We start from the raw sequence: 25,152 nt of genomic DNA on the forward strand, positions 1-25,152 counted from the left end.
ACTATTCAGGCACCCACAGCTGCACCTGGGGTGCTCCTCCCACCTCCACAGCCACAAGGGTCCTGGGGTCTTGGTGCCTTGCTTTTGTGAGGACAGCCTGACCTGCCATGATGCTGAGCACCCCATTGTTGGGGTGAGGGTCCCGCCAGGCAGGGATGGTGTGATCACCCTGCACCGCAGAGCCTGCCTGGCTGGGTGCTCCTCCCCGCTGCTGAGGGTGCATTTTGACCTGCTCAGGCGCTTGTGCAACACATGCCTGCTTCCTCCTTGCTCCCGTTCGTCTGGCCTTTCCCCTACTCCCATGGGGCCAGCCTCCCTCCCCTCCCTACAAGACACTGTTCCGTGTCCCCCCAGCCACCCAAAGGAGCAGGACCCCTGGCATGTGAGGGAGGGTGACCTGCACACGCTCCCACAGCCCTGGGCACATTGGTGTGTGCATGCCAAGGGGAGGGAGGCACTAGGTCCCCCCCTCCTGGCAAAGCGTGGGGGAGCTGCGACCGTGCACGTTCATTAGCATGCTCGCTCCCAGGCAGGGCCCCTTTCCCAGCCTAGGTCAGCAAGTGGGGAAGGAGAACTTCCTCCTCCTCTTCTCCTCGGGGAGGGGGGGGCAACTGGGGCGTCCTTTAAAAGCTGGGCAGTGGGCGTTGCACCCAGTGTCAAGATCAGGGCTCTGTAGCACCAGATCAGGCCCAGACATGGCATCGTTGGAGCCAGGTGAGCCCCATGACACTTGGGTCCCCCTGCACCTCCCCTCCTCCCCTAGACCCCCTTCATGCTGCCCTTGGACCCCTGGCTCTGCTCCCCCACCCTGTGGGCATTGTCCCCCCAGACTGTCCTGATTTCTGCACCTGCCCTGTCCTCTGTTTGCCCAAGCCCACCTGTGATTCATCCACTCTCCCAGGACGTGAGTAGGCTGGGAGGGATTGGGACCAGGACGAATTTCTTGTTCCCTGTGCCCACCCAGCTGCAGGAGCCAGAGCAAGGTCCCCTCCTGTCCCTCGTGCCCAGAAATGCACTTTGGGTCTTGGACTGGTGACAATTGGGCTGGGACAAGGAATTTTTAGGGACACCTGAGCTAAAGGTGGCCTCTGACTCCTTGGGCAGCCACTGACAGCCCCCATACAGCCATGCTCACGATCCCCCTGGAAAAATGGAGTTTGTTCCTCATGCGGCTCACCAGGTTGGGGCAGGTGGGACTAGGGGGAAGCCAATACCAGGGCTACCAGGCTACCAGTGTCCTTGTCTCCCGATGGGCTGCCATCTTTCCTCCTCCTCACTCCCTCAGGCCTCTCTGGGTCCTTGAACCGGGGCCAAGCCCAGGATTATGGCACCAGTGGGAGCCCCGTGTCTCCACAGCACCCTGGCACCCAGGATCAGACCTACCTGGACGAACTCATCAGCATCCCCAAGGGCAGTGGGGTAGGCGCTGCCAGGCTGGCACCTCCATCAGGGTGGGCAGAGATGGGCCAAGGGGATGGTACCACGGGGAGCTTGAGGTGAGGGTACAAAAGGCCATTGCAGGGATAGAGATATGCCTGTGACATGCCCAGGGGACCTCAGTGTCCCCAGACCCAGCTCAGGCAGATCACAGCCCCAGCCTGCATTTTTTCACACTTAGAGGTTTCCAGATGGGGAAACTGAGGGACAGGGTGTGGTGCTATCCAGCCGCAGGAATCAACCCACTGCTCATGCACCTCCCAGGCTCCCTCATCTTGGGCCACCCATGCCTAGCCCAGCAGGGTTCCCCCAGGTTGCCTGTGCCCCACCAGCCCCTCCAGTCCTGGCCCATCCCATGGATGGAAAGGAGAAGGGATAGGAATGGGGGTTACCTTGCCAGAGTACAGTGAAAGCAGGGGTTGGCAGTGGGATCCCATGGGGTGCAATTAATGGTGCCTGACAGTCCTAGGATGCCCCTGTAAATCATTGCCCAACCTGACCCCATGTGGGATGAGGGTCTTGCTGTCCCCCAGCGCTGCTGCTAAGGGAAAGAGGCTGGAGGGCAGTGGTTCTCTCCCCAAAACAGGGAGAAGAAATACTCTCCATGTGAGAAATGTGCCTATGCAGGCAGTACAGGACTTGCTAGCAACAGGTTAAAGGGGACTGGGAATGCAACTGGGTGACACTGGTTTTGAATGGGAATGTCCCGCTCTGACCTGCTGCCTCGTCCCAGCCTGGTTTCAGCTTTAGGAAACTCTGGGCTTTCACCGGTCCTGGTTTCCTCATGAGCATTGCCTACCTGGACCCGGGCAACGTGGAGTCAGATCTGCAGTGCGGGGCGGTGGCGGGGTTCAAGGTGAGCCCTGGGCCCCCCCAGCCTCCGGGTCAGGAAGCAGCGGGGGGTTTCGTAACCTCTCCTGCACTAACGGCCGCCCAGCCCTATGGCAAACCAGCTTCCGCAGCCCAGGGAGTGGGAAGGGAATGGGGGGGCCCTCCCTTGGCACTGGGGGAGGGCATCCAGGGGTGTGGAAGGGCCACCCCACTGCTTGGGTTGGGGACAACTGCTATCGCCTCCAGGCTTCTCCTTCCCTGTGTCCCTGGGCTGGCTGACACGCTTGCTGGGAGCCCTGGGCAGGCAGCTCCTACCCAGTGCTCAGCCCCTGCTGCCTCCCTCCCTCCTCCCCCAGCTGCTGTGGGTGCTGCTGTGGGCCACCGTCCTGGGGCTGCTGTGCCAACGCCTGGCCATCCGGCTGGGGGTGGTGACGGGCAAAGACCTGGGTGAGATTTGCTACCTCTATTACCCCAAGGTGAGCAATCACAGGGTCCACCCCGGGGGTCACACCGTGGGGAGACTTCACACTTGGGCTGGTGGCAGTCCTGGCAGGGACTCGGGAGACAGGACTGTCTAGGGGATGGAGAGGAGCAGGAAGATGCTGTGAAACACTCACCTCTGCTAGGGGCTCCCAAAAGCTCCCCAGCCCCGGTGCCCACCCACTAGCACCCTGCAATACAGGTGCCTGGCAGAGGCAGGAGGGAAGCAGCTGCCTCGGTGTCCTAGTCCAATTTGGGGACACATGAGCATGTCCCTTTGGGGGGTGAACCCAAGCGTCAGGGCAGTGACACGCAGCTGAGATGCAGGACGAGCCTGGGTGTGTTGGTGTGGGGAGCTGGGGAGCTCAGGGGGTCATAAAGCAGAGGAAGGGGGGAGCTAGGGGTCTCATCTAGGCAGCAGGATCCTGATGGGGGTGAATGGCTAAATAACAGGTCCCCAAAAGGAGTGCTGGACACATCCTTCTGTCCCAGCACCCGCCCCGGGAGCATCATATCTAGGCAGCTGGGTCCTGTTCCCTTGTACCCTGACACTGTGTTGTGGGAGAGGCTGGGGTGGGTCTCTCAGGGTCCCCACACTACTCTGGGTGGCTTGCCACAGCCTGGGGACAGGAGTCTCCAGCCTGGAGGCTGTGCCCATTCACTCGGTGCTCAGGCACCTCACCATGCCCTGGCCCCGCCAGGTGCCTCGCGTACTGCTCTGGCTTATGATTGAGATCGCCATCATCGGCTCTGACATGCAGGAGGTGATTGGGACAGCCATCGCCTTCAGCCTGCTCTCGGCTGGCCGGTGAGCCACCCCATGGGGACTCCCAGCCTCCCCGATGGCTACTTTCTGCCAAGGGCCACACAACTAACATGCCCTCTTGCCATCCCACAGCATCCCCCTCTGGGGTGGGGTCCTCATCACCATTGTGGACACCCTCTTCTTCCTATTCCTCGACAAGTATGGTGAGTTCTGGGGTGAGGGGACGGGGAGACGCTCAGCCGGGCAGCCCTGGTGCTGATGTGGCACTGGTGTCTCCTGCTCTGTACCACCCCATCTCTTGACACTTCTAGGGCTCCGCAAACTGGAGGCTTTCTTTGGCATCCTCATCACCATCATGGCCCTGACTTTCGGCTATGAGGTGAAGGGGAGAGATGGAGACACCCCTTTCCCTGCACGGCACTGGCAGGGGACCCCCACAGGGTGCCCCCATTGGCACGGGGCTGCAGCAGGGGTGGGAGGCTGCCAGCTCACAGTGCCCTTTCACACTTGTTCCCAGTATGTGGTGGTGAGTCCAGGGCAGGTGGAGGTGCTGAAGGGCATTTTCCTGCCCTACTGCCCAGGCTGCGGGCGAGAGGAGCTGCTCCAGGCCGTGGGCATCGTTGGTGCCATCATCATGCCTCATAATATCTTCCTCCACTCCTCCTTGGTCAAGGTAAAACCAAGGCATTGCCATGGACACTGCCACCCTGGGGTGTCTCAGGGGACACGTAGTGGGGACCAACTGGTCCTGGCTGCGGAACAGAGGATGCTAGCTTGACCCCATGGCACCCATGTCACCCACTGTGACCAGACTCGGGCAATTGACCGGTCCAAGAAGGAGGCAGTGCGGGAAGCCAACATGTATTTCCTGACTGAGTCCTGCCTGGCCCTCTTTGTCTCCTTCCTCATCAATCTCTTTGTCATGGCTGTCTTTGGTGAGGCTTTCTACCGTCAGCGAAACGAAGACATGGTGAGTGTCACCCCTCAGCTGTGGGGAGGTGATGGTTGTGCCTGGCTGTGGGGACAGGCAGGGCGAGCATCCCTTGGAGAGTGAGTGGTCCTTGTCCCCTGGGATGTTGGGAAGGTCCCCCCATGTCTGTGGGGGCTGCCAGGTGGCTGTCACACTCGTACCCACCGTGCTTTGCAGCACAACAAATGCATCAACAGCAGTGTCAGCCACTACGCCAGCATCTTCCCTGCCAACAATGAGACGGTGTCTGTGGATATCTACCAGGGGGTGAGTGACCCCAGGCTATGCCCAACAGGCATCTGTATGCATTTGAGGGACATAGCACTCCATCCTATTGACTCCTGGGGCTGGTGGCTGCCATGACCTCACTGGGAGGCTGAGAGCTGGTGGGGGTGCCCAGGGAGAGGAATGCTCTGGGATCACCCACAGAAGTGTTCCCACACAGGGTGTCATCCTTGGGTGCTATTTTGGGGCGGTGGCGCTGTACATCTGGGCCATTGGGATCCTGGCAGCGGGGCAGAGCTCCACGATGACTGGGACCTATGCGGGACAGTTCGTCATGGAGGTGAGGGATGGGGATGCCGGCCCTCGCCCCCATGGGGAGCAGCTGAGAGGGAGGGGAATAACAGGAACGCTCTGGGTGGGGGGATCCTATGGGTACAGCCATCCAGGGGTATTTAGCAGAGTTAATTGCCCCCCAGTGCCTGCAGGGAGCTGGGCATGGGGCACTGCCCACCTGGTGGGTGACAACTTGCTGGCACCAGGGTCCTGGTCCCCAGGACGTAGGATGGGGACAGTGCCCACCCATTCCTGCTGCACATGGTGCCCCATGCGGTATTTCCCCAATGAGCTTGTTTGCTTTAAGAGCTGGAGCTGACATCTAGTGGGGTCTGGCAGCCCTGCAAGGACCTGCTCAGTGCCCTGCCACAGAGGAGGGGGTGATGCCCCCTGTGTTCGTCCAAGCCAGGATTTGGCAGGGGGGCTGCACAGTGCACAGCAAGGGGCAAGGGTGCAGGTTTCGCCGTGTCCCCAGGGCTTCCTGCAGCTCCGCTGGTCCCGCTTCGCCCGGGTGCTCTTCACCCGCTCTTTCGCCATCCTGCCCACCGTTTTCGTGGCTGCCTTCAAGGATGTCAGCCACCTCACAGGCATGAACGACATTCTCAACGTCCTCCAGAGCATCCTGGTAAGGTGGGGGGCACTTCCTGCCCCTCAACAGCCCAGCCCAGCAGTCACACCCCCCTCACCCTGCTCTCCTTTCAGCTGCCCTTTGCCGTCCTGCCCGTCCTCACCTTCACCAGCCTGCGCCCACTCATGCAGGACTTCACCAACGGCCCGTGAGTGCCAGGGCAGCGGGAGGTACAGGAGGCAGAGAGGGGTGCCCCAGCAGCAGGCACCCGCCCTTTGCGCATTCATCCCCCGCGCACCACACCTTGGGGGCAGTTGGCGTATGTGCACTGGAGGAGGGTGGAGGGTGTGATAAGGGAGGAGATGTTCATTCCCATGTGCCCAGGGCATCTGGAGCAGGACAAGACTCCATCACTGCCCTCTCCATCCTCATCCCAACACTACATCTGGTCTCCCCCACAAGTCCTCAGCATCCTCCTGGCACTGCTGGCTCTGCATCCGACGGGTACCCAGAGCCCCATCATGAGGGTGTAGTATGGCCGTGGGGTGCAGATGTCCTGGTTGGGGTCTTGCTCACCTACAATCCCAGATTCCCCAGACCGCTGTGCCCACTGGCATATGTGGTGTGGGCTCTGCCCTGGTGCTGATGTCTGCTCTGCTGCCTGCAGCCTAGGGAAGGTGCTGATGACCGTCATCACGGGGCTGGTCTGCGCCATCAACGTCTACTTTGTGGTGGACTTCCTGCCCACGCTGCAGGGCCTGGGGTACTATATCCCTCTGGGTCTGCTGCTGGCTGCCTATGTGGCCTTCATCGCCTACCTGGTATGGCTGGCACCATGGGAATTGGGGGCTGCCTGGGGGACAGTACACCCAGCCCATCGACCTGCCCTCTTTGCCTCCACAGATCTGGACGTGCAGCATTGCACACGGAGCCTGGTTCCTGGCCTGGGACCACCACAGTCGGTTCAGCTTTGGTGCCTCCCTCAACCCGCCAGCCCTGGCAGGGACCCGGTGACAAACCCTGTCCCTCATTCCTGGCCCCCCCTCCTGCACCGGCCACCTGATTGATGCCACGCCGAGCCCCAGGGGTGATGTTGTGGCGAGAGATACACTCAGCAAGGAAGGGGTTAACAGCCGGGCAGACCTTCCCCCGGGTTTTACGAGACCCTCCCAAGTTCGGGGATGCTGGTCCAGGCTGGATGCGGAGTGGGGGGACAGCGGGAGGTGCCGGCAGCTCTTGGCACAGAGGCTTCAGTGAAGAAGCCGCCGCGGAGATTTCCCTTCCTCATTAGCGCCGGGAACCGCCGGCCCCCGGGACGACTGATTACCGCCCGGGACCGCTAATCACCACCCGGGACCGCTAACTACGCCTTTCCGCCCGTCGTCCGGGGACAGCTGGACCGCCCCAGCGCAGCCGGGGCGGCCACCCCCGCTGTCCGGTACCGGGTCAGTCCCGGATGGGACCAGCCGGAGCCCCACCGGGGACTCGGGGGAAGGGGCGGCTGATAAATGGCGTGTTTGTAACCTGGCCTCAGCCTCGCTGCTGCTGCGCGGCCCCAGGTCGGGGACCCCCACGGCTCGGACCCCCACGGCTCCCCCATTCCCAGGGCCAGAACCTTTGCCTCAGGCTGGGTGGGCTCGGTGGAGGGGGTTGCACACACCCACGCGTTGCCGTGGGGGTGCAGGAAGGGTCTTTAGCTTCAACTCTTTGCATTCCCCTGGGGGGAGCGGGGAGGTGGGGAGTCCTCACCGTGCCCTATCCGCCCCGGATGCCTCGGTTCCCGCCTGCCAGCCCCGCCGGATACGGGGCCATTCAGGCCCTTGCCGGGGGCGGCCGTCGCTCCCCCCATCACCCCCGTCCTCGGTCCGCACCCCGGGTGGGGGATCCCGCCGCGGCCCGCACTTGCTAGACGCTCCCTGGCTGTTTCAAGGCTCCCCCCTCTCCCCAGCACCCCCCCCCCAACTCAAAATCCCCTTTCCTAAACCAACGCGGATGTGGGGACGGAGATAGGGACAACTGGGGGGACAGACCCCCCATTCAGTGTCGCCCTCCACCCCGGGAACAGAACCCCCCACCCCCCGGTCCTGGGGGCCGCGTTTGTTTATGTGAAGAATTTCCCCTTCCTTAAAAGGGCGATGTCGGCCGGGGTGGGGCGGTGCCTCCCGCCTCCGCGTTGGCCCAACCTCGGGCTGCTTGAAGGAGGAGCCACAGCGGTGGGGCCCACCAAAAGGAGGGGTCTTCTCCCCGCAAGGGGCGCAGCCGACCCCACTCGCCGGGGCTGCCACCAGCTCTGGGGAGGAGTGGGGGCTACGCTCCCATCCACAGTGCCTGCAAAAGGCGCCCTTAGCCCGAGGTGCGGGGTCCTGCAGGGGCTGGGTGGGCCGGGGAACATCGGAGTCGGGGTGCTGCGGGGTGCTGGGGTCTGCGGGGTGCAGGGACCAGCCCCACAGCACGTCTGTGGGGCAGGAGGTTTCCAGAACAGTGCCAGCTGGGGTCGTCCTTCTCCAGCCGGGACCCCTGGTCCGGGGATACCCCCAGCTCGAAGGCACCTGCTTGGGCACAGCAGGATGTGCCCGGCCCCGGTCGCCGGCCGTCAGGCAGAGCTCCTAGAGCCATGTATGGTTGGGGTAACAGAAATGGCGACCAGGACCCCAGCCTGGGGACAGTGGGGTGGCACAAAAAGGTCCTTCGGTGCCTGGCTGACGGGAGCACGGTGCTTTTCTGCCTGGTGCCCGCACCCCGCAGCCCACGCGTCCAGCGGGGGACTGCCCGCTCCTGGCCTGGGAGTGCAGGATGAGGCCCCTGTCCCCACAAGCCCCGTGTCACCAGCCTGTCTCGCAGCCCCGGGGGCGGACGGCATCTCCCTGAGCTCCCAGGCCGTCGGAGTTCCCCGTGGGTGAGCAGTGAAGTTAGAGGTGATGCTCTGATTGCTGCTCCAGGCGTCTGGCCGGGAGATTTTGCTAATTACATTAATTAGAGAACGGGCAGGGCCTGGGTGAGCTGGGGTTGCTGCTTGCTCATGGCTCAAAGAGAAGGGAAGAGCAGGATTTAGCGAAAGAAACGGGTGCTGTAGAGGACAGTGTGTGGCTCCCACAGCTGTCCCCGCGGTGAGCAGCGTCCCCTGGCACCTGCCTGCGGCAGAGCCCAGCCCAGCCACCCCTCTGGGGATAAAGTGGGCACCCTGCCTGGCTTCACCTGGGATAAAGGAATAGCACCAGTCAGCCCAAAATAGAGACTGGAGGAAGCACCACCTCTTCCTTCCTCTCCCTCCCGCCGGTCAGGGGGAGAGCACCAGCTGCCTAGTTAGGGGGGCCGGCTGCCTCTATGTCCAGCACTGCAAGGGGTCAGGGAAACTGAGGCACGACCGCTACCCACTGTCAGAGCAGGTGGCAGGACGAGGTGTCCTGGTTCCCAGCCACAGCCCGGTCCCCACCAGGGCTCCCAGGGGGTTCGTGGGGCTGGGATGCCCCACACGGAGCTGGGAAGGTGGGAGCCGCAGGTGTGAAGAGGCTTTTGCTCTGCTAGCGCTTCCAGCGCCTGCCAGATCCTGCTGACTTCGCAACATCCTAATTCCCCAGGGAGGCACCTGCTGATGCTGGACGCCATCTCACAGCGGGGTCACTTGTGGGCATATGTCATGTCCCCTTTTGGCCCACGCTGGCAAAGGCAACGAGCTGCTTCCCAGACTCGATCCTCAGGGGCTGCTTCCACTCTACGGGGACGGCTCAACCCCGGGGAGCCAGAGGGGCAGAGTGGTACCGAGGGGGTGCTGCTGCAGGCATTGCTGCCTCACTAATGCCCCGGGTGCCCCCCGAGCCAGAAAGGACTATTCCAGCTCTCTAAGTTCCCAAACTACAGCTGAGAGAGACTGAAAGACCCCGAACAAGCTCAGATGGGAAATTTCCAATTTGCACTGCCCCCAGGGCAGCGCTGACGGAGGTCGCAGTGTCTCTGGCCGCCTAGATGGTGACCGGGATCGTCTGGAAATCCCCCGGGGCCAGACGCTGCCGGGGGACACCGCGGTGCAGTGGTGCCCTGGCAGTGCCCGGCCGGGCTTGTAGGTGGGGAGGTGCTGGGGATGAGGGAGCACTGGGGATGCCAGTGCATGGGGGACTTGGGAGGGGACAAGTTTTCCCGAGGAGGTTGTTGCATCTTCAAGCTCCCGGTAAAAGTTGCTTTTCGGAGAGCACCTGGAAACAGCCTCACTTCCCCCTGAAGGCAAGAGGGAAGGAACTGCAGAAGAAATTGTATATATTATTAATGTGTATATGTAATCTATCCAAATAATTAGGGATTTACGGGGGAAAGAAATATTATAAACAAGCAGGTGGTTACTGGTGCAGCCCTCCAGCCTTTGTTTCCCCCCACACTGGCCTATGCTGGCAATCGGGATCGTGTCCCCGAGTAGGGACAGGGATCCCCCAGCAGAGCCAGGAGCCACCGAGTCCAGGAGGCTTTGCTGCAGGGGACACCCAGCATGGGGACGGGGGGCTTCATGTGCCGGGGGTGACTGCAGCGGGAGACATTTCTCCTGCCCCAGGGGCTGCCACCTGGGTGGTGGGTGACACCTGCGGGTAAGAGCAGGGCCGAACCCCATCCTCATCATCCCTGAGCTGGGAGGCAATGGAGAGCCCCGGGGAGAGGCGGGGACTCCGTACGCTCACCATGGTGCAAGCGGGGGTCCATCCCAGCCAAGCCTGCGCCACAAGCACCCCTCAGAGACTGTCACTCCCTGCACCCCAGGTCCCGGCTCGCCTCGGCGGGGACCCCCGCTCCTCCCCCGCGGGGCGGATGCCGGGAGGAGGACGTAGGAGGAGGGGGGGGGCCCGGCATTGCCCTTTTAAGGGGTTCCTTGAAACCGCGCCCGGGTTCCATGTTTGCAGCCCCAGCCCGGGCGGAGGAAACTCCATGTTGTAACAAAGTTTCCTCCGCGGCGCCGCTCCCGCGCCCGCCGCCCCGCGCCGCCGCCGGCCCCCGCCCCGCCTCCCCCTCCGGGGGCCGCGCCGGGGGGGGCCGCCCCCTCCCACCCACCCCCCCCCCGGCGCCCATGGAGCAGCAGTCCATCATCGCCCAGGTTAGCAGGGAGGAGGGGAGCGCCCCGCTGCAGGAGAAAGGTAACGCGGGGGGGGATTCCCCCCCGGTGCGGGAGCTGGGGGAGGTCCCCGGGGTCTGCGGTACCGCGGGGTATGGGGGCGGCTGCCTGCGGAGGGTTTGATGAGCTGCGGACGCTCTCAGCCTGTTCCGCGCGTCCTGCTGCCCCAGGGCTGGAGTGGGATGTGCTGGGGCACGGTGGGGCCGGGGCTCGGAGGCAGCGGGATTGTCTGCACACGTCTGGGTGCGGAGACCGTGCTCCGTCCCGTTCCCCGAATCCCGTCGGTGACCCTGGGGTGTTTGAGGCGCTGCTCGGGCCCCGGCGCTCGGCGTATTTGCGCTGTTTCCTCCGGAGCCAGGCGGGGGGTGCAGGCAGCGCCGGTGGGAAAACTGAGGCGGGGAGGGGGACCGAGTGCCGGGCACCCAGCTGCAGCCGGGGACACAGCCCGGCGCCTCGGCCGCCCGTTGTTTGCGCTCCGTCCAGCCAGTGCAGGGGTTTTGGCGGGGAGCGCTGCCCGCCCTGCTGCCCGACGCCGGGGTGCTGTTCGTCGGCCTGGCGAGTTGGCAGGGTCAGGGGGGAGCCAAGCGTGAGAACGGGGTCCGTCCCCTATGAGGAGCTGCCTCTCCACGGGCTCCCTGCGGTGGGGCAACCTATGGGGCTGCCAGGGCAACGGGCCCTGGTCCGGCTCCTGGGAGGCACAACTAAGGGGGAGCTGCGGCTCCGGGCCTAGACGAGCCCCGATCCCGGCTCGGGCTGGAGACACAGTCTTGCCCGCGCGGCCGGTGGGGAAGGGGCTGAAGCCGCCACACTGCCCCCGGCGCCCGGGGCGGGCAGGAGCCGCGCCTCTGCCTCAGTTTCCCCTTGGTCCGCCAATGGGGGCTGCGGTAACGGCACCCAGGGGCGGGCACTTCTTCCTGATTGGTCTTTCGCCTCCGGTATGCTCGAGCCGGCCAATGAGAGAGCGGCCAGGCTGAGGGCGGGGAAAAGAGGCTGTAATCCCCGCCTCTCCAGACGAGGTCTCCCCCCCAGGGTCACCCACCCGCGTGGGTCTGTGCCCCCGCGGAGGGACAGCGGGACGATCCCGGGGGTCCACGATCCTCCTGGGAAGTGCCACAACGGCCCCGGCTCCCCACACTGTGTTATTGTAGGGTCTTTGGCCGCTTGGGGGGGATGCACCTAGGCAAGGGGTTGTGGGTGGTCTCCAAACACTCGTGTCCGCAGCGCCAGCGCTTGGCGGGGCAGGAAGGGTGGACGGACGGGTGCCGGGGGCTGTTAAGGGCTTGGGGGGGTGTCGCCCAGCACCTTCCATGTCAAAACCTTGAACCTGGCTTACCTGACCTTTCTTGCCATGAGGGGGCTTGGGGAACCTCCGGCGGTGCCCTTGTCTTCTTATCCCCTTTCTGCCCCCCCAGGCACCCAAGCCCCCACCAAGAAGCCACGAAACCGCAGCATCTTCCAGTCCCTCTTCTGCTGCCTGTGCCGTGATGAGGGGGAGCCCTGTGCTGGCACGACAAGTGCCCCGCTGCTGGTGGAGGAGAATGGGGCCCTGCCCAAGGTATCCCCCCTCCCCATCACCCCCACACCCCCAGCTTGACATTGCAGGGGTGACACAGTGTTGGGGGGGCCAGGCTGCCCATCCCAAGCGCTTCCCCAATGCCAGGATGGGGGTTGATATGGGTTCCCCCCCTATGCCAATTCTGGGTGGGTGGGAGGGGATGCCCCTCACCACCCTGCTGACCCCTGGGTTTGCCTGTGTCCCCCCACCTCACTGCAGGCTGCTGTCAAACATCTTTTGCCTGAGATCAAGCCACAGGATGCCAGCAAGCTCTGCGTGGTCATCGACCTGGACGAGACGCTGGTGCACAGCTCCTTCAAGGTGGGGGATGCCCTGGCCCACCCCACCCCTCCTGCCCCCCCGCCACCCCTCCTGCCCCCTGCTCTGTTCTCTTCCCAGGTGATGCCCAGTGCCATGGCAGCTGTGATCGGCACCCCGCACGGCCTGCTGGATTGGGGTGGGGTGTCCTTACAGGGGGTGGTGGGTCCGGGAGGGGGTGTGGAGTGGGCAGAGGGCGGGCAGTGTTTGGGCAGGGGTCGTCTGCCCAGCACTGATCCTGCTGTGCCCTCCCCAGCCAGTGAACAACGCTGACTTCATCATTCCTGTGGAAATTGATGGCATCATGCACCAGGTAATGGGGGGGTGCCTGGGAGGTGGGGGGCACAGCCACCTCTTCCCCGGGGACTGGCAGCTGTCCCAGTACTCTGCACCAAGGGGCATTCAGGGGCATCAGGGTGCTGGGGCTAGCACTTTGCGGGGGCAGAAGTGGGTGCTCCTTTTCCCAGTGGGTGGGAAGGTGAGGAGGGGTCCTGGCACCGTGTCCTCCTGCAGTGGCTGGCCCCAGGTTCAAGTAATCCAGGATAGGCTGTGATCTGGGCAATCAGCCTGTTCTTGGTTACTTGGCTCTGGAGCTGGCCAGATGCTTCACTCTGGACGTGCCAGTGGGGCTGTGGCATCTCCCAGCCCACGCGGGGCAGGCCTCATGACACAGGGCATGGGCAGCCCTCTGCCCCCCACTTCCCAGCAGAGAGCCACCATCTGGGATCAGGGGCACGAGCGTCCCCCAGGGTGGGCATGGGGGTACTGGCGGGGGGCCAGGTTGTGGGTGCCTGTGTTGTGCTGCCCTCTGCCCCATTGCCCACAGGTGTATGTGCTCAAGCGGCCTCACGTGGATGAGTTCCTGCAGCGCATGGGTGAGCTCTTTGAGTGCGTGCTCTTCACTGCCAGCCTGGCCAAGGTGGGTGCTGCCAGCTCCCACCATCGCCTTCCCTTTCCCAGTCACCTCTGGGGTGGCATAATTCCCTTTGCCTGCCCAACCGTGGGCATTGCTGGCCCCTTGTCCCCTGCCCACCCCACTGCCTGCCTGCCCCTGTACCGCGCTGCCCGGGGAAACTGAGGCACGGGGCGAGCTGGCACTGGTGGAGAGCTGGGTGCCATCATCACCGTGGGGTGGGCACAGTGGCAGAGCGTGCCGCAGTGACCCCTCTCACCTGCCTGCAGTACGCGGACCCTGTGGCTGACCTGCTGGATAAATGGGGTGCTTTCCGGGCACGGCTCTTCCGGGAATCCTGTGTCTTCCACCGCGGCAACTACGTGAAGGACCTGAGCCGCCTGGGCCGTGACCTGCGCCGCATCATCATTGTGGACAACTCACCTGCATCCTACATCTTCCACCCTGACAACGCCGTACGTATGCCTGGGGGGAGGAGGGGGAATGGAGGGGAGGTGGCGGGGGCCCCCCCTCAGCCGCTGCCTGCTGCGCTGCCCGCAGGTGCCGGTGGCTTCCTGGTTCGATAACATGGCGGACACGGAGCTCCTGGACCTGCTGCCCTTCTTCGAGAGGCTCAGCAAGGTGGAGGATGTGTACTCAGTGCTCAAGAAGCAGCGGACTAACAGCTAGTGCCACCCTGCAAACCCGGGTGGGGCGCTCCTGTGGCGGCTGGATGCCTTATTTTAGAGTGCGTGGGGGTGTCCCGGTGCATCCCCCCTATCATCTTCCCCAGCCCCAGTGGGCGAGGGTGCCCTCCCTGCTTGCTGGTCGTGGGAGATGTGGGTGTCGCTGCTGGGGAGCTGGGTGTCCCCTTCCCGCAGAGGAGGGGGGGATGTTTGTGACCCACTACCTTGCTGTGCTGGGGAACTATTGCAGGGGGTCCATCTCCTCCCCCCCATCTACCCCAACCCTCCATCCCCCCTCCCTGAAACAGTTCTCAGGTCCTTTTCTCCTCTGTGTCCCCCTGAGTGGAGAGGGGGGGTCAGCAGCTGCTGCTTTCCACTGCCTTTGGGGGGACTGAGCCCCCCATCCGGGCTCTGCCTGCTGGGGGGAGCTGGCAGCCCTGGGCCCCTATTTACAGGGGACATGGGAAGGGTTAACCCCTTATCACCCCACAAAAGTATGTGTGTGGGGGGGTCTTTTTGGCCTTGGTGTGTGGAGCCACTATTTTACCCTTAACTCTGCCTTTGGTGCAGCTGATTGCTGGGGAGGGGGTGGGGGGCACATATCCCTACCCCTCTCTCCTGTTTTCTGTTGCACCCTGCCTTGAGGGTGTGTTTTGGGGGGGCAACCTGCCCTCAGGGCTGAACCCCTGGCCACAAGTGCCCCCCACCACGTGCCTTGGGACACGATGTCTCCATGCCCACCCCCCCGCTAGGCCCTGCAAGGAGTGTGCTGGGGGGCTCTTAACTCACCTCCTCCAACCTCAGTTTCTTCCCATGGGGGGGTCTGGTGGCCTCTTCCTCCTCCAGTTGCACCATGTCAATGGGAGCCGCTCCAGTCCCCAATGGGGAGGTCCCCCCCCTTGCAGGGGGAGCCGTGCACCCCTCCCCATCCGTCTGCAGCTTCACCAAAGGCTGTGACTCCAAGGGGAGAGGGAACCCCATACTAGCCTTAGTGTGCCCACCCCCAGCCTTACCCCAGCTGGGGCAGGGATGGGGGCACTGTGGGCCTCCCACTCACTGCAGCCTGGGGTTACACTGACCCCCATGGGGTTGGGCTTGTGCCAGGGTACCCCCCAGCCTTGAGGGGCTGGGTGCTCTCAGGGAGGGTTTTTCTCGGCGGGGGGGGGGGGGGGGGGGCGTGTGCTGAGCTCATCTAGGCCTTTTTAAACATCACAATATGGACTATGTCTCATATATTTTTAGGGGGAAAAGCAACGGTTTCTCAAAAAATCATGGGTGCCTTTTTACCACTGTGCCAGGGAGGGGGAGCAGTATTGAGGGTGGGGGTGGGATGTGAGGAGTTTTTAGCTCTCTGGTGCTGTCTGGCCAGCTCCTGCCAAGGCCGCCCTTCTCCTGATGCCAGGTACCAGGGGTGGGCAGGGGTCCCCCCACAAGCTGCCTGCACCCCTGCTTCCACCTCCTGCCCCATGGTGGGGGGGGTGGGATGTGGGATGCTGCGGCACACCCTTCCCTGCCAGCCCCCAGCCTGATCCTGCCCCTCCAGGAGGGTTGAATTCAGCACTTTATATTAGACAAGTCAAATGGCACCAGCAAAGCCCACTGCCTGTTGAGCACCCATGGGTGCTGCAGCACCCGAGGAGTGCAGCCCCCACGCTGGGCGCCCTTGGAAGCCCAGGAGGGCCAGCGGTGGCATTGGGGGTGCTGGGTAGGGCTGGGGGACCAGATCCAAGTGCCTTTGTGTGATTAAAGCTGTTGTACCATCTTGGAAAGGTGCGTCCTGATGTGTTGAGAGTATGTGCATATGTGGGTGTGAGCATGTGCCATATGTGTGTCACTAGTATGTGTATGCACTGCAAGGGGGCACGGTGAACCCCTGTGATCCCCTAAATCCCCCTGGAAGGGGGGATACTGCAGATTGGTGCTGCGAGAGCACCATTGGGCTGAAGAGTTGGGGGGTGACCCCTTGCCTGGTGCCAAGGGGACTGTCTGCCTTGGCACCCACATCCTAGCCCCTTTCCCCTCCTCCCAGAAAAAGGACCCTGATGCCACATAACAAGGGAGGGATCTGAATTTACCTTGTGGGTTGTGCTCCACAGCTTTGGGGCTTAGGCCACAAGTGTTCCCTTCTTCAGTTTTCCTCTGGTAAGGTGTTGATCCCTGCCTCTCGGCTGGGGGGTATATGGGAGGATTTGTGCTGCCCCCCCCCGCCCCGCCAAGCAGCCTGCTGCCAACATGCAGGGAGTGGGGTGCTGCAATGGGGGACTCTTTAGCTGCCCTCCCCCATGCCCTCATTGGCTTTGTGCCTCCCATCATTAACAAAGTCTCTGTCCTGCCTGATGACTACACTAATTAATGAGTTCATTAGTGGCCCGGCATGTCCATCTGGGGGGCCCAGGAAGGGCACAAGGCCTCTGGAGCTGGCGCAGGGTCTTCCGACTCTGTGACACACCAGCAGGATCTGCCCTGGGACACGGCCACAGAACAGAGTGGCCATCTGGGTGTCACCCACCCACCCCACCCCACCCCGAAACAGCCCCACGCCCTGCCAGGGGCTCTGCACCCAGGTAAGAGCCCTGACGGGGTCACTGTTGTGGGGTGCAGGGTTGGGAGCTGGGTGGCATGGTTAGGAGGGGTTAGGAATTCTGGGGGCTGGGGGAGTGAAAGGCAGCAGCAGAGCCCATCCTTGTGGCATTGAGACACCCCATTATTTGTGGCTGTCACCCCCCTGGCCTGGTCACCCCCTTGCCATCATTTTGGGGATCCTGGAGGGGGTGGGCAGGACTTAGGGCTCGCTGCAGCCCAGGCGTGGTGTCAGGTGATGGCCAGGGCGTGGGATGCCTGCGGTGCTCGTGGCAGGGGCTGCTGCCTCAGCAGAGTGGCAGAGATAAGGCTGCAGCAATCCTTCAGGGCTGGGGAAGAGATAAGAGCAGGACAGGGAGCCTGGGGGCCTGCCTGCTGCTGTGAAACCCTCCCTCCCAGCTTTATGTACTCCCCTGGCTGTTGCCTCCATTCCCCTTTCTGCCAACACCAAGGGTATCATCAGGTACCACTTGTTGGGGTTGGGGTTTGTGGGGCACGGGACAGGGCGTAGGGTGGTGGTGTGGACAAGCTGTGCCACCGCCCTATGCCCTGTCCTGTGCCCCACAAACCCCAGTCCCATGCACCATCCCTGTGCTCCTCTTCCATCCCCAAGGCTGGGGCTGCAGAGACCCCAAACACAGAGAGGCAGAGCTCATGGGGTAGTGAGCAAGGATCTGGTGTCCAGCTAGAGGGTGGCATAGCTTGGGGAGAGTCCCATAGGCACAGAGGTGATATGTCAGGTAGGGAATGGGACATGAGGACGTGTGGATTGGGAAGGGGACACCCTAAGAAGGTGATGCGTTGCTGGCAGGTCTGAACTGGTGGCACCAAAAACCCCATTGCCATGGGACTGGGTGAGTGGTGGGCAGCAGCGTAGCCCAGCCTTGGGGCATCAGCCTGTTGCTGTCGCTTTGGGGAACATTTTGCAGGGGGGAGCAAGCTTCAAAAACCCTATTACCATGGGCTTGGTGCCAAGGGCCAAGAGGGGAGCAGGCCTGGGAAGGGCAGCAGGTACCACCCAAGCACAGCAAGCCCATGGGCAGGGTGACTGGGGTTGCCCTGTGCTGCACTAGCACTGAAGGAGTCAAGCACCCCATGAGTAACAGGGCTCTTCAGGTGCTGCAAAGCCTTGGAAGACCACAGGGACCTTGACTCCAGGCTGTTCCTGCCCTTATATGGTGAACACAGGCTGGGACAGGAGGGGACAAAGTTCTCCTGGGTGGTGGCACCTGAGCACTTTGCCTAGGTACGCTCACCTGTGCCCAGCTCTGCGGGGAAGGTGAGGAGCTGCAGCCAGGGGATGGGGAGGTGGGCATGGGGGGCAGCACATCCCATAGCCCCTCTAGCTACCAGCACTGGGGGGGCCCAGGGATGGGGCTTGGGGACCCACCCATGCCCCAGGTGTGCTGGGGGGGATGTCAGGATGTCATCCCGTGGATCTGAGGCACAGGATGTGGGTGCTTTTGGATCAGCACAGTGGGACCAGGTGGTGTTTTGTTGGGCTGGGGGAGCAGTGACTCCTCCATTGAGCATCGCAGGATCTCCCTGCCAGCCCCTGCCAGGGCACATGAAGGCTTTGCCCAATGCTGCCTGCCTGAGCCCTCTGCCTGCTTGACAGCAAGCACTGCCAGTTTGGCAGGGACAGCTGTGGGCAACCTCGGTGGCACTGGGGCCGATCCCTGGCACATTTAGCACCTGTGTGGGGCCAGGCTGTGCCCTCTCTGGCGGGGGATGGAACTGGTGGTGGGGTTGGATGGGGGGAAACCAAGGCGAGCAGAGGGTGCTTGCACAGGTGTGTGGCTGTGTGCTTGCGTGTGTATGCAAGGCCACCAGCAGCGGCCATGCAGTAATGTGCCATCTTGTGCTGAGCTGTGCCAGGAGCAGGCTGAGTGGGGCCGGTTCCTGCTGGTGCTGGGGAGGAACAGGCCACCATGCAGTGGTATCACCCATCTGTGGCTGCTGTGCTGGGGATGCCGTGTACAGCCCTGCCCTATGCCCAGGTACAGGGCAGGGCACAGGGGCACTCAGGGGCCCCCCTCCTGCTCACCACAGACCCTGGCACAGAACTGTGGCAGCCCCCATTAGCCATGGTGACAGCCAGGCTGAGGGGGGTGGCAGCTCCGCTTGTGTGCCTGCAGCCTTGATGCTGCGGTGCCAGGGTGTCCCCTTACCCTGTGCAGCCCTGGACAGGGGGTTTATGGCCTGGCTGGCTGGGGATTGGGCAGGGCAGCAGATGGCACAGCAGGCTGGCTCCATCCCAGCTCTTAATGATGCCGCCTGCTGTTAACGAGGGTGTTGCCAATGCTCCATCAGGTTCCCTTGCATGCAGCACCCGTCGCCATGGTGGAGCTCAGCACCAAAGTCAGCAGGACACTCAACAAGACTACGCCAGGCATCCAGATATGGCGAATTGAGGTGGGGATGGGGTCACTTGTCACCTGGGCACTCACCACCGGGCTGTTCGGGGTGGCTGCAGGAGGGAAGGTCCCCCCTTTGTGTCCTCAGTGCATGGGTTTGGGGATGGGGGCAGTGGGGTGCATGGAGATGGGGTAGGGTGGTCCCTGCCGGGCTGATGTTTCCCTTACTTCTGCAGAACATGGAGATGGTGACAGTGCCCACCAAGAGCTACGGCAACTTCTTTGAGGGGGATTGCTACGTCCTGCTTTCGGTAGGGCAGCCTGGGATCCCACAGCAGATCAGGGATGGGTTCTGCCCTGGAGGGGGCTGGGGTACAGGGAAAGGTGTCCCTGGCCAGAGTGGCCTGGGGACACAGGGGCTCTTCTAGTGGGAACCGGTGTTCTGTAGACACGCAAGACTGGGAACAGCTTCGGCTACGACATCCACTACTGGCTGGGCAAGGAGTCGAGTCAGGATGAGCAGGGGGCAGCTGCCATCTACACCACACAGATGGATGACCACCTGGGCGGGGTGGCTGTGCAGCACCGCGAGGTCCAGGGCCATGAGAGTGAGACCTTCCGTGCCTACTTCAAGCAGGGACTCATGTATGTCAGTCACCTCTGGGGATCTGCTCCCACAGTGGGTAATGGTGGGGAGGAGTCCTCTGCAAGCTCCCCATGGGGATGGGGACAGCCCTGTCCCAGTGGGCTGGGGGAGGCAGAAAGAGGATTTGGATTGGGTCTTGCTCAATCTATCACCCACATGGGTAGGGTGGGGGGTTCCTGGACGCCTCCCTGCACACAGAGTGGGAACGGGACCCCACTGGAGTGAGAGGGGGACCCCGGGCCTGACACTGTGTCCATTTTTCCCCAGCTATAAGAAGGGTGGGGTGGCCTCGGGCTTGAAGCACACTGAGACAAACACCTACAACATTCAGCGCCTGCTGCATGTGAAGGGCAAGAAGAGCGTGGTGGCAGGAGAGGTGAGTTATGGGATGCGAGGAGTCCCTAGCCACCCACCTCTGTGCAGTGACACCGTTTAGGGTCAGGATCAGGCCCCCTAGACAAAGCTGCCATCAAGCAGGGGATAAGGTGGGTATGGGGTCATGCAGCCTTGGCTCAGAAGCAACCTCACCCCAAAAAGCCCCTTTTGGGGTAGAAAGGAAGAATACAGGCTGGAGACATCAGTACTGAGCCACGGCAGGCAAAGGCTGTGGAGCTAGGGGGACCCAGGCCTCCTGCCGGTTGACCCACCCTCCCAATCCCACCCTGCTGCAGGTGGAGGTGAGCTGGAACAGCTTCAACCGGGGGGATGTATTCCTGCTGGACCTGGGCCAGCTCATCGTCCAGTGGAATGGCCCTGAGAGCAACCGAAATGAGAGGCTGAAGGTACAGTTCTTGAATCTCAGGGTTCCCCCCCGGAGGCAGGGGATGATGGCCAGCCCCTCCCTGATCCAGGCTGACCTCTTGTCCCCTGGGTGCAGGCGATGACCCTGGCCAAGGACATCCGAGACCGGGAGCGCGGAGGCCGTGCCAAGGTGGGCGTAGTGGATGGTGAGGACGAGGATGCCTCACCGGGGCTCATGCAGGTCCTCACGCATGTGCTGGGCAACAAGAGGGACATCAAGGCAGCTATTCCTGATGACGTAGTGGACCAGAAGCTCAAGTCCTCCCTCAAGCTCTACCAGTGAGTTGCTGAGGGTGGGTCACTCATGGGGACATCTCACAGGGTGACAGGGGAACCCAGAACCCATCTCCGCTGTGTCCCACAACTCCTGTCCCCATAGACAGACACCAAGAGGGGTCAAGGCCACTAGAGGGGTGAGGACAGTTCCTTTGGGTGCTGTTGGAGCCAGGGGAGTCCCCAGTGACAACAAGATTGGTACTTGATGGAGAGATGCTTCTGGAAGTGTGACCTTGGGACACGGTGGCAGTGTCTCGAGGTGGCCTTGTCACATCTGACACCATTTTGTGCTTCCACATGGCCATGAGTGAGCTGGATATGGCCCTGCTGGACAAAAGAGCAAGCTGCAAACCAGGTTACCATCGTGGGTTGTCCCTCAGTACCAGCTCTGCCAGGACTGGGGTTGGGAAAGGGATGGGAAGGAGACACCCCAAGGTGGAGATGGGGACGGGCTTTTCCAGCCCTGTTTCTAACCTCCCCTCATCTCTCTTCCCCTGCCAGTGTCACCAATGCTGGCGGGAACCTGGTCATCCAGGAAGTGGCAGTTCGACCCCTGACTCAAGACATGCTCTTGCATGAGGTATGTCACCCACAGGATGCTCAGGGGTGCCCAATTTCCTTGGCAGTTTTAACTCTTTGCAAGCCGATTTGGTCAGTGAAACCCACCAAATTGGCTTTCAAAGAGTTAAAGCTGTCCAAAGTCCTAATTTCTGCTTTTGTTCCCTCTTCCAAGGACTGCTACATCCTTGATCAAGGGGGTCTCAAGATCTTCGTGTGGAAGGGCAAGAATGCCAACAAGGAGGAGAAGCAGCAGGCGATGAGCAGGGCATTGGTGGGTGCTGAGTTGGGGGTCAGTTATGCGATAGCATGGCTGTTCCCTGGGGTGCTGAGCACCCCATGCCCATGTTTTGGGTCCGTGTCCCTCCAGGCCTTCATCAAAGCCAAGAACTACCCAGACAGCACCAGTGTGGAGACGGAGAATGATGGGTCCGAGTCAACCATCTTCAGGCAGCTCTTCCAAAAATGGACTGTCCCGAACCAGACTAGTGGGCTGGGCAAGACCCACACCGTGGGAAAAGTGGGTGAGTGTCCCTTCTGATGCCACAGGAATCCCTGGATTGGGATGGGGGCGGCTGTGGGGACACCCATGCGTGGCAGCATGTGACTCATTCCTCTGCCCTTCCTCACAGCCAAGGTGGAGCAGGTGAAGTTTGATGTCGCCACGCTGCATGCCAAGCCCCAAATGGCTGCACAGCAGAAGATGGTGGATGACGGATCTGGGGAGGTGGAGGTAGAGTATCCAGAGCAGGATGTGAGACTCTCTTGGTGCACCCCTGGGCTGTGCCACAGGATGTCTTGGAGACCAGGGGCTGTGGGGTTGTGGGATGCACCAGCCCTGGCAGCAGCGCGTCCCTGTCCTTGTCCCACCAGGTCTGGCGTGTGGAGAACCATGAGCTGGTGCCTGTGGAGAAGCAGTGGCTGGGCCATTTCTATGGTGGGGACTGCTACCTGGTGCTCTACACCTATTATGTGGGGCCAAGGGTGAGCCGCATCATCTACCTCTGGCAGGTGAGACCCCCCAGGTCACCAGCCCATGGGTGAGGGACATGGAGACCTCCCCAGACTGTGGGGTGCTCTGCCCCCACGCATGGCCCCATGGGAGTAGCAATGCCAGCAGTGTTCCCCAAGAGGGAAAAGGGGCCGTGGTGGTTGCTGAGCCCTGCGCTGCCCTGCCCAGGGCCGCCATGCCAGCACAGACGAGCTGGCTGCCTCTGCCTACCACGCTGTCCACCTGGACCAGAAGTTCGATAATGAGCCTGTGCAGGTTCGCGTCACCATGGGCAAGGAGCCAACCCACCTGATGGCCATCTTCAAGGGCAAGATGGTGGTGTATGCGGTGAGAAAGGGGCTGCTGGGGGGAGAGTGGGCGGGTGGGTGAGCCTGTGGCACCGGTGGTGACCTTCTGTCCCTGTCCCACCAGGGTGGCACCTCGCGTGCAGGAAGCACGGAGCCCATACCCTCCACCCGCCTCTTCCATGTGCACGGCACCAATGAGTACAACACCAAGGCCTTCGAGGTGCCTGTCCGTGCCTCCTCCCTGAACTCCAATGATGTCTTTGTGCTCAAGACCCCCAGCTGCTGCTACCTGTGGTATGGGAAGGTGGGTACCACAGGGCACCAGGGTGGATGCTGCCAGCCCCAAGAGAAACATTCCCATCTCCTCTTCCTCCTCCTCCTCGGGTGGGGCTGGTGATGGAGCAGCCATGCTTGCTCTGCAGGGCTGCAGCGGGGATGAGCGTGAGATGGGCAAGATGGTGGCCGACATCATCTCCAAGACAGAGAAGCCAGTGATTGCAGAGGGACAGGAGCCGCCTGAGTTCTGGATGGCCCTGGGTGGCAAGTCCCAGTATGCCAACAGCAAGAGGTACCAGCCCTGTGCCCGCAGGTCCCTTGTCCCTGCTCACCCTCAGAGGTGTCATGGGCCACCAGTCTCCAAGCAGGGTGAGTCCTGTTTCCACCACCACCACCGTGTTGCCCTCTGCCAGGCTGCAGGAAGAGAACCCCTTTGTGTCCCCTCGTCTCTTTGAGTGCTCCAACAAGACGGGCACCTTCCTAGCCACAGAGATCATAGACTTCACCCAAGATGACCTGGAAGAGGATGACGTTTACCTGCTGGATACCTGGGACCAGGTGAGGTGGCGAGCATGGGGTTTGAAGGCAACTTTTATCCCACAAGCTGATGTCCCCAAAGGGGTGGAAGACCTGCAGCAGCCAGATGTGGTGGGATGGAAGGCTGGAATCCCCCATGTCCCTGGCCCCATACTGTTTGTTCTGCAGACCTCCTACTTCAGGGAGGGCTGAGGATGGACTCCCAGTGCCCTTCCCCATGGACAGATGGGTTGAGCACAGCCCCAGAGGGCCCTGTCCCACCCCACTGGTGGACGTAGTGACCCTGTTGCAGGTTTTCTTCTGGATTGGGAGAGGTGCAAATGAGTCAGAGAAGGAGGCAGCAGCGGTGATGGCGCAGGAGTACCTGCAGAGCGACCCCAGCGGGCGTGACCTTGACACCCCCATCATCGTGGTGAAGCAAGGCTATGAGCCCCCCACCTTCACTGGCTGGTTCCTGGCCTGGGACCCTCTCATCTGGCATGTGAGTCATGGAGGGGACTGTAAAGACCAGGGGGGCCCTTTGCAGATGGGCATCAAGTTGGGATCTGTCCCCAGCCAGCCTCTCCAAGGCACAGGCAGCATTTTGCCTCATCCCTGTCTGTGCTGAGGGTCTGAGCTCGTTTGTCACCTTCCCAGGACAAGAAATCCTATGAGAAGATGAGAGCTGAGCTGGGGGATGAGAGCAGCCTGGGGCAGCTCACCTCTGTAAGTACCACAGGGGGATGGGGTGGCTGGGGCAGGAGGGGGCACAGAAAGCCGCTCTGTCCCTTGGCAGGTGCCATGAGGAGTTGCAAGGACACATCCTCTGGTGAAGGGACACCTGGAGCCAGCCTGGTGCCTCCATTCTTGGGGACATGATGTGACTCTGTCCCTTCATCCAGGCGCTCACATCCAGGGAAGAGGTCTTCACTGCCACCACCACCCTCCTCCCTGAAAAACTGGAGACCTTCCCCCTGGATGTGCTGGTGAACACCTCGGCCGAGGACCTGCCGCGAGGTGTGGATCCCAGCAGGAAGGAGGTGAGCTGAGGCTGGGTGGTTGCTGGGGGGGCTGGGGAAAGCCTCCCAGCTTTAGCTCTGCCTCCTCTCTCCTTCCCCAGTGCCACCTCTCTGACCAGGATTTCCAGGCTGTCTTCAGCATGAGCCGCTCTGCCTTCAGCAACCTGCCCTTGTGGAAACAGCAGAAACTCAAGAAGGACAACGGACTCTTCTAAGGCAGGAGCCTGTGTCCCTGGGACACTCCTAGCTTGTTACTTTTATTAAATAAAATATATTTGGAGAGCAGGGCTGCACTTTCCCCCCAACTGCTGGGCTCAGCCCAGTTGTGGGGCGTATTTGGCAAAGAGATGGTGTGCAGGGGAACATGGGTCTTGACTGGGCACCTGGGCAGTGCAGGGAAGGACCCTCAGCTCCTTCTCCCCACTAGCCCCCCTGTGCTCAGAGGCGATGCACAAGCTGCCCACCCCAGGCCCCCTCAGCTCCCCCATCCCACACTGGTGGCTGCAGCTCAGGGTTAAAGGTCCAGTGTACAGCTGGAGCCACTCCCTCCATTATCACCTGCACCTCAGCAAATATGTGCAATACCAAAGGTAAAAGAAACAAGCCAGAGGCTGAGGAGATGGCACCTGGGTGGGGACAGTCACCAGTGGTCACTTGTGATTTCCCTGGGA

At 62.1% G+C, this 25,152-nt stretch overlaps 3 protein-coding genes across 5 annotated transcripts; all 3 read left to right on the plus strand.

Moving 5' to 3' along the window:
• The first annotated feature begins 638 nt into the window (after positions 1 to 638).
• SLC11A1 (solute carrier family 11 member 1) lies at positions 639 to 7,133 on the plus strand. Of its 3 annotated transcripts, none has more exons than XM_071810902.1 (15): positions 639 to 714; positions 1,286 to 1,419; positions 2,182 to 2,293; positions 2,625 to 2,744; positions 3,450 to 3,556; positions 3,647 to 3,717; positions 3,826 to 4,187; positions 4,326 to 4,484; positions 4,662 to 4,751; positions 4,930 to 5,049; positions 5,518 to 5,667; positions 5,745 to 5,818; positions 5,995 to 6,114; positions 6,278 to 6,431; positions 6,514 to 7,133. In XM_071810902.1, exons 2-15 carry the CDS (start codon positions 1,325 to 1,327, stop codon positions 6,622 to 6,624), a joined length of 1,845 nt encoding a protein of 614 aa, XP_071667003.1. In that variant the 5' UTR covers positions 639 to 714; positions 1,286 to 1,324; the 3' UTR covers positions 6,625 to 7,133. The 3 variants fall into 3 exon arrangements, with proteins under 3 accessions (XP_071667003.1, XP_071667002.1, XP_071667004.1); XM_071810901.1 differs by having other exon boundaries at positions 645 to 714; positions 2,171 to 2,293; XM_071810903.1 differs by lacking the exon at positions 5,995 to 6,114 and having other exon boundaries at positions 645 to 714; positions 2,171 to 2,293.
• Positions 7,134 to 10,468: 3,335 nt separating this feature from the next.
• Positions 10,469 to 15,922, plus strand: CTDSP1 (CTD small phosphatase 1). The gene is made up of 7 exons (XM_065841326.2): positions 10,469 to 10,724; positions 12,115 to 12,257; positions 12,477 to 12,578; positions 12,832 to 12,888; positions 13,402 to 13,494; positions 13,758 to 13,943; positions 14,029 to 15,922. The coding sequence occupies exons 1-7, from the start codon at positions 10,484 to 10,486 to the stop codon at positions 14,155 to 14,157; spliced, it is 951 nt and encodes a 316-aa protein (XP_065697398.2). The 5' UTR covers positions 10,469 to 10,483; the 3' UTR covers positions 14,158 to 15,922.
• A 3,124-nt stretch (positions 15,923 to 19,046) lies between these two features.
• On the plus strand, positions 19,047 to 24,763 carry VIL1 (villin 1). The gene is made up of 19 exons (XM_065840955.2): positions 19,047 to 19,148; positions 19,327 to 19,401; positions 19,539 to 19,735; positions 20,004 to 20,112; positions 20,408 to 20,518; positions 20,614 to 20,816; positions 21,315 to 21,393; positions 21,547 to 21,645; positions 21,742 to 21,895; positions 22,004 to 22,104; positions 22,245 to 22,382; positions 22,552 to 22,710; positions 22,795 to 22,974; positions 23,093 to 23,238; positions 23,360 to 23,504; positions 23,776 to 23,964; positions 24,120 to 24,188; positions 24,365 to 24,502; positions 24,583 to 24,763. The coding sequence occupies exons 1-19, from the start codon at positions 19,074 to 19,076 to the stop codon at positions 24,694 to 24,696; spliced, it is 2,481 nt and encodes an 826-aa protein (XP_065697027.1). The 5' UTR covers positions 19,047 to 19,073; the 3' UTR covers positions 24,697 to 24,763.
• The last annotated feature ends 389 nt before the right edge of the window (positions 24,764 to 25,152 follow it).

This window comes from Patagioenas fasciata, chromosome 7 (genome assembly GCF_037038585.1).
Source record: "Patagioenas fasciata isolate bPatFas1 chromosome 7, bPatFas1.hap1, whole genome shotgun sequence".
In the NCBI taxonomy this organism is placed as follows: Eukaryota; Metazoa; Chordata; class Aves; order Columbiformes; family Columbidae; genus Patagioenas; species Patagioenas fasciata.

Bases quoted from the DNA above. Each gene is read 5' to 3' on its own strand.
- SLC11A1 (XM_071810901.1), top strand. The intron at 3,557-3,646 runs GTGAGCCACCCC...GCCATCCCACAG, and splicing joins AGCCTGCTCTCGGCTGGCCG to CATCCCCCTCTGGGGTGGGG. The intron at 4,752-4,929 runs GTGAGTGACCCC...GTTCCCACACAG, and splicing joins CTGTGGATATCTACCAGGGG to GGTGTCATCCTTGGGTGCTA.
- CTDSP1 (XM_065841326.2), top strand. From the start codon at position 10,484: ATGTTTGCAGCCCCAGCCCGGGCGGAGGAAACTCCATGTTGTAACAAA. The intron at 10,725-12,114 runs GTAACGCGGGGG...CTGCCCCCCCAG, and splicing joins CGCCCCGCTGCAGGAGAAAG to GCACCCAAGCCCCCACCAAG. The intron at 12,258-12,476 runs GTATCCCCCCTC...ACCTCACTGCAG, and splicing joins AGAATGGGGCCCTGCCCAAG to GCTGCTGTCAAACATCTTTT.
- VIL1 (XM_065840955.2), top strand. From the start codon at position 19,074: ATGGTGGAGCTCAGCACCAAAGTCAGCAGGACACTCAACAAGACTACG. The intron at 22,105-22,244 runs GTAGAGTATCCA...TTGTCCCACCAG, and splicing joins ACGGATCTGGGGAGGTGGAG to GTCTGGCGTGTGGAGAACCA. The intron at 22,975-23,092 runs GTGGGTACCACA...CTTGCTCTGCAG, and splicing joins GCTACCTGTGGTATGGGAAG to GGCTGCAGCGGGGATGAGCG.